Consider the following 6984-nt stretch of genomic DNA (forward strand, 5'->3'; position numbering starts at 1 on the left):
AAAGTGCTATAGAAATTCTATTTGTCTGTCCACACAGTAGGAGGGGTTGCCTGGAGGTGATGAGGAGAGAGTTTCTGTGGAGACAGTAATAAGCGAATGAGGTTGAGTGCAAGGACCCGGGGCTGCGATGTGCTTTGTGCCTCTCTTTGTTCCCATAACAGTAGAAATTACAGGACGCAGGAACAACAGGATTGAGTACACATGACCTAATGAGGGTCCAGGCCTCTGGGAAGAGAGAGCTGGGTGGGGCGGGAGGTTTTAGAGTATCAGGGGAATGTTGGTGGAGGAGAGCCTCAAGGAGAGGCACACAAAGAAAGAGGTGGGATTATAGGTGTCACATTGGTGTTTGTTTTAACTTTGGAGGACAGTTTCGTATAGTGTGATGTCCCCTACATCGCTGATGTCATGTCTGAAGTATTCTTCTGAAGCTCTCTATCCATCTACATCCTTTTTCTCTGCCTATTTATTTCTTCTCTCCTTCTTTCTCCTCTGACTGACCTGACGCAAAGTGACAGCAGTTCTCATTAAATACAAAACCCCGGTCACATGTGATATTGACCCCGCAAGTGTTCTGGCTCACCCTGCCCACCACTGGGCTTGACTCTCATCAGCCTCTCTGGCAGGGAGTGACCGAAGCCCCAGAGGTGTCAGGTATGAAGAGGGTTGGAGGTTGGAAGAGATTTTTATTTTTAATCAGCCAATTTGGTAGATTTAATGTGGATTTGCCTGTGATCACCAGTTTATCCTTTCTTTCTTCCTAAATATCTTCTTTAATACACTTGAAGAAGAGCAGCAGGGAAGAAGAGCATTGTTTTCCTTATCACGATACATCACTCGTTTTCCAAAGATTTTCTTAAAGGCGCTCTATAGAGTTTATGAACTTTAGAAGTGTTTTTAGGCAACATTTCATTACGGGTTTCTCATTTTGTTTTTTCAAGCTGCATAGCATCTTTAACTATACATGCAACAGGTTGAGAAAAGGATCTAAACTAATGAGAATTAAAATCCACTGAAAACTCCAGGAGGCTAGGTGATTGTGTGCAGGGGTTACTTATTACTGGACAATACTCTAGGAGAAGTAGTGATTTCGGTAACGGACGCACCACTACTGCATAAAGTCCTTCGACTGAATGAGGTAAAAAAAAAAAAAAAAACTAGGTGTAAATTTCCTATCTAAATTATTATCTAATTTATTTCATCTTCATCTTCTTATCATTGTGGCTGCTATACCAGGTGTAAATATAAAGAAAGAAAAAGAAAAAAAAAAGAAAAAAAAAAAAAAAAAAAAAGGAAGATCTGCCTGTAACGGTGGACCCAAGAAATACCAGCCGGAGCGACTTTGACAATGCAGAACTTTTTATTAAACTCGGGGTTGTACGTGGACACATATGCTCCCGCGCTCTCTTTCTCTGCTGTCACCTCCGTCTCCGTCTGTCACTGCCAACATATAAAGAGACACAATCACTGTCAGATCCCAGCACACCTGTTCACCCCGCCCCTGCGCCGCCCCGGGAGCTCACTGCGTCACTCCTCCTCTGCAGCTGGCCAAGGACCACACCCACGCCACACATCCCCACCGCCCGACTGAGGCCGGGGCCCATCCGGCCGAACCTACTCCCCCCCCGCGAGCGAGAGAGGAAATCGGCCATGACCATCTGCGCGCCCGGCCTATGGATCACCTTGAACTTAAAGGGCTGCATGGCCAGATACCACCGAGTGATCCGGGCGTTGGCATCCTTCATGCGGTGGAGCCACTGCAGCGGGGCGTGGTCCGAGCAGAGGGTGAACGGGCGGCCCAGGAGGTAGTAGCGAAGGGAGTCGACCGCCCACCGGATCGCCAGGCACTCCTTCTCCACGGTGCTGTACCGTGACTCGCGGTCCGTGAGCTTCCGGCTGATGTACGCGACCGGCCGGTCAACTCCCCCCACCTGCTGGGACAAAACGGCCCCCAGCCCTCTGCTCGAGGCGTCAGTCTGCAGACAAAAAGGGAGGGAGAAGTTAGGTGTGAACAGCAGCGGCTCTCCACAGAGAGCCCGTTTCACCTGCACAAACGCCGCCTGGCACCGCTCCGTCCACTGGACCAGATCTGGGGCACCCTTGCGGGTGAGATCAGTCAGGGGGCTGGTCAGGTCCGCGAACCCTGGGACGAACCGCCGGTAATAGCCGGCCAGCCCCAGAAACCGTCTCACCTCTTTTTTCGTCTTGGGACGCGGGCAGGATGCAATCGCCGCCGTCTTCTCCACTTGAGGTCGCACCTGCCCGCTCCCCAAGTGGTACCCCAAATACTGTACCTCCCTCCGTCCAACCGCACACTTCTTCGGGTTGGCCGTGAGCCCCGCCTGCCTCAGGGACTCCAGCACCGCGGCCACACACCGCACATGCCCCGCCCACGTGTCACTGTAAATGATGACGTCGTCTAGGTAGGCGGCAGCATAGGCAGCGTGGGGCCGCAGCACCCGGTCCATGAGGCGCTGAAAAGTGGCAGGGGCGCCGAACAAGCCGAACGGAAGCGTCACGAATTGCTACAACCCATACGGAGTGGAGAAGGCCGTCTTTTCCCGGGACTCTGTAGACAAGGGAATCTGCCAGTAGCCCTTGGTTAAATCCAGAGTCGTAAAAAAGCGAGCGGTGCCCAACCGGTCCAGGAGCTCGTCGACCCGGGGCATGGGATAAGCATCAAAACGTGACACCTCATTCACTCTGCGATAATCGACACAGAACCGTATAGACCCATCCTTCTTTACTACAAGGACGATGGGGCTACACCAAGCACTGTGTGATTCTTCTATTACTCCCAGCCTCAGCATTTCCTTCAATTCCCGGAAAACAATTTGCCTTCTATGTTCCGGCAGCCTGTAGGGCCGTGAACGCACCGTCACGCCAGGCCGCGTCTCAAAATGGTGCTCTATGAGAGAAGTACGGCCGGGCAAGGGGGAGAACACGTCGGCAAAGCGCTGTTGCAATGCAGCAACATCCGCCCTCTGGGCCTGTGTGAGATGGTCACTGCAATGGAGGGAGGCGGGGATGCTAGACTTTGGCGCCTCCGGCCCCAACTCATCTCTCCCTCTTACCAAGCTCACTAGAGAAGCGGTCTCCGCCTCCCTCCAGGCTTTGAGGAGGTTGAGGTGGTAAATCTGCGTGGCCCCGCCCCTGTCCGACCGTACCACTTCATAATCAACGTCCCCCACTCGCTGTGTGACCACGAAGGGTCCTTGCCACTTGGCGAGTAATTTAGAGCTGGAAGAAGGAAGTAACACAAGCACCTTATCTCCCGGTGAAAATTGCCTGAGTCTAGCCCCTCTGTCATACAGGCGTCGCTGCCGCTGCTGGGCCTGGAGCAAATTCTCCCGTGAGAGCCTCCCCAGTGTGTGCAGCTTTGCTCGCAGGTCCAGCACGTACTGAATTTCACTTTTCGCAGGGCTCGGACCTTCCTCCCAGTTTTCCTTAATCAGGTCGAGCACCCCCCGCGGCTTCCTGCCGTATAACAGCTCGAAGGGAGAAAATCCCGTGGAGGCCTGGGGCACCTCCCGCACTGCAAACAACAGAGGGTCTAACCAGCGATCCCAATTGCGTTCATCCTCGCGAATGAACTTACGAATCATGGATTTTAAAGTCTTATTCAGCCTCTCCACCAACCCATCAGTCTGAGGGTGGTAGACGCTGGTCCGAATAGATTTAATACCCAGTAATTCGTACAGTTCCCGCAATGTGCGCGACATGAACGACGTGCCCTGGTCAGTCAGTATTTCTTTCGGAATACCGACTCGGGAGATGACCTGAAACAGTGCCTGCGCCACGCTCTTCGCTGAAATGGTGCGTAGCGGCACTGCTTCCGGGTACCGCGTTGCGTAGTCCACCAGGACCAGCACAAAGCGATAGCCGCGTGCACTCCGGTGCAATGGCCCGATGAGATCCATGCCAATACGCTCAAACGGGATCTCCATCAGCGGTAATGGGCGCAACGGCGCCTTTGGCACGGCCGGCTGGTTAACCAGCTGGCATTCGGGGCACGACGCACACCAGCGGCGCACGTCGGCCCAAATGCCCGGCCAATAGAATCGGGCCATTATGCGCTCCAGAGTTTTCTCGCCACCCAAGTGCCCTGCCATGGGGTTCGAATGAGCCGCCTGGAAAATCATTTCCCGGCAGCTTTGCGGCACCAATAACTGTGTGCGGATTTCATTAGTGTGAGTGTCACGGCTCACTCTATAAAGCCGATCGTTCCGCAATTGGAAATGAGGGTACGTTCGCGCAGCGTCGGGGCGCACCGAGCGACCATCAATATCCATCACTTGGTCATAGGCTGAGCGTAGGGTGTCGTCCCGAGACTGCTCTAGTGGAAAATCTTCCGTGGGGTACACAACGGGAGGCGGCGGGGGCTTCCGTGGAAGTCCCCGCCTCCTCCTCCCCCCCAGAGTCAGCGTCGGTCGACCCCGCGTCACCGCCGAGCGCCGCGCAAACGTCACACGAATTTACAGACCGCGATCGCATCCCCGCGTACTGCCCCAGTAAGCTGTGGAACCCCGGCCAATTCGTACCCAAAATAAGGGGATGCGACAGGCGCGGGCTAACCGCCGCCTTCACTCTATGCGTTTTGCCCCCGAATTTCAGCAACAGTGACACTACTGGGTACTTGTGAATATCCCCGTGCACACATTTAACCTCCACCCAGTCAGCCTCCAACAATGCCCCGGGGCGAACCAAACTTTGGTGGACCAGAGTCTGCGTGCAGCCCGTGTCCACCAAAGCATGGCGAATACCCCCTTGACACCTTACCGGCACGCGGTACGTCACTCCTGGACCGGGGGCGGGCGCTGGAGCGCCGGCAACGCGGAACACCTGCCCCACCTCCATGAGCGGACAGTCTCGGCGCAGGTGCCCCGGCCGCCCACACTTCCAACAGTCCGGCCCCGGCGTCTGTGCGGCTCCCCGTGGCTCCGGGGCAACCTCGGCGGCCGCCGGGGTTCCGGCGGGAAGCAGCGGCCGGAACGGGTTCCTGGGGCTCCACCCTGCTGCCTGCTCCATTCCCGCAGGGCCGCCGCCTCTCCTCTGCGACGCCGCCGCCGGTGGCCTGGGCGGCGGAACACGGGCGCCCCGCCGCGGCTCCTCACGGCCCGGTACCGGGTCGGCCGCCAGATGGTCCTCTGCCAGCGTCACCGCCGCCGTCAAATCCGCCGGGCGGTGGCAGCGAACCCAACGAGCCGTCGCCTCGGGCAGGCCTCCCACGAACTGCTCGAGGACGACCATGTTCAGCATCCGCGTCTCCCCAGCCGAGGGGCCCGGTCGCAGCCACCTCGCGGCCGCATCCTCCAGCTGCCGAGCCCAGGCAAACGGCCGCTCCCCCCCCGACATCCTGCTGGCCCGGAACTGACGGCGGTAATCCTCTGGGGAGAGCCCCAAACGATCCAGCACCGCCCGGCACACGTCCTCGAACACCCCCCGCGAGCCGGGGGGCAGGCTCAGCGCCGCCGTCTGGGCCTCACCCGACAGAAGCGGCAGCAGCCGGGCGGCCCACTCCTCCTCCGGCCACCGACAGGCCACCGCCGTGGCCTGGAAAGCCTCGATGAAAACCAGCGGGTCCTCCCCATCCCGCATCCGGTGCAACGTCACCGACAGCGGAGGGGCGGGAGCCGGCGCGGCCGCATTCCCCAGCAGCTGCCCCAGAGCCGCGGTCTGCTGCTCCGATTGCAGGCGAAGCAACGCCAACTGTTGGTCCTGCGTGGCCGCCTGACGAGCCGCCATCGCCGCCATGTCCACCATCATCTGGCCCAAGATCTGCAGCGGCTGGGCGGGCGGCGGGGCGGGCGGCGGCGCCGCCGGGGGAGCAGGGGGAGCCGGCAGGGGACCGGACATCACGCCTGGGTTTCGGCACCAGTGTAACGGTGGACCCAAGAAATACCAGCCGGAGCGACTTTGACAATGCAGAACTTTTTATTAAACTCGGGGTTGTACGTGGACACATATGCTCCCGCGCTCTCTTTCTCTGCTGTCACCTCCGTCTCCGTCTGTCACTGCCAACATATAAAGAGACACAATCACTGTCAGATCCCAGCACACCTGTTCACCCCGCCCCTGCGCCGCCCCGGGAGCTCACTGCGTCACTCCTCCTCTGCAGCTGGCCAAGGACCACACCCACGCCACACTGCCATGATCTGACTTGCCGCTTTCCCATGATGCCGTCTGCAGGCGACGCACCGGGACAAAATCTTCCGGACAGCAGCATGAGATCTTAGTATCCTGTACTTCTGCCGTACCTTTGATAGGACATGATTCCTGCCACAATGCCCAAGATCCTCGTGAGTAGATCTGAGAATGAGAGTGGCTATATGCTGATCCTTAGCCAAGATTGCAGGGTGTTCTAACTCCTCTTGCATGCTAGATCTGCTCAATCTGCCACCCACTCTCAGAATGCCATCCTGTACAACTGGCGACAACTGACAAAGAGGGCTATCCTTTGACACTGTCTTTCCTTGTTGCAGCTTGGCAATCTCTTCGCCAAACCGCTGCCCTTGACTGAAGCGCACGATCTCCACTTCTGCCTCAGCCATGTCACTCACAGAAAGTGGCAAGATGGGAAGGTTAGCCTTGAAATGTGTCATTTGCTTCTCCTGCTCCAACCTTCCATCATAGAGATTCGCTTTTAAATCCTTCCTCTTTTGAGCAAGAAGCTTCAGCACACCTTTTAATCTCAAGACCCATGCAACGGCTCTTTTAACCCGACGCCAGCTTGAGTAATGATGAATGAGCTGAGAGGTGGCGTCTGCAGCTTCTTCAACCACAAGAGCATATACCGATGCTTCTTTGACTTCTGGGTCGTTACAGATTGGCTGGCATACACTGTCTGGCATTTCTGGCCACTCCATTTCTGGTTTCAAAATGAAATCTGGACCCGTGATCCATGTCTTTGCCTTGAGAAAGGCACCAACACTGAGCCCTCTGGAAGCAAAGTCTGCAGGATTGGCCGAGGTGTTCACATATCTCCAC

The 6984-nt window shown here is 56.7% G+C and overlaps 1 protein-coding gene across 1 annotated transcript; it reads right to left on the reverse strand.

The window, feature by feature from the left end:
- Positions 1-1178: 1178 nt before the first annotated feature.
- LOC146648298 (uncharacterized) lies at positions 1179-6112 on the reverse strand. The gene is made up of 2 exons (XM_085389766.1): positions 4777-6112; positions 1179-1437 (listed from the first exon to the last, which is right to left on the reverse strand). Exons 1-2 carry the CDS (start codon positions 5851-5853, stop codon positions 1435-1437), a joined length of 1080 nt encoding a protein of 359 aa, XP_085245892.1. The 5' UTR covers positions 5854-6112; the 3' UTR covers positions 1179-1434.
- Positions 6113-6984: the final 872 nt, after the last annotated feature.

This window comes from Rhamphochromis longiceps, linkage group LG18 (genome assembly GCF_057381845.1).
Source record: "Rhamphochromis longiceps isolate RC_006_pf linkage group LG18, R_longiceps_female_GT1.1, whole genome shotgun sequence".
In the NCBI taxonomy this organism is placed as follows: Eukaryota; Metazoa; Chordata; class Actinopteri; order Cichliformes; family Cichlidae; genus Rhamphochromis; species Rhamphochromis longiceps.

Bases quoted from the DNA above. Each gene is read 5' to 3' on its own strand.
- LOC146648298 (XM_085389766.1), bottom strand. From the start codon at position 5,853: ATGTCCGGTCCCCTGCCGGCTCCCCCTGCTCCCCCGGCGGCGCCGCCG.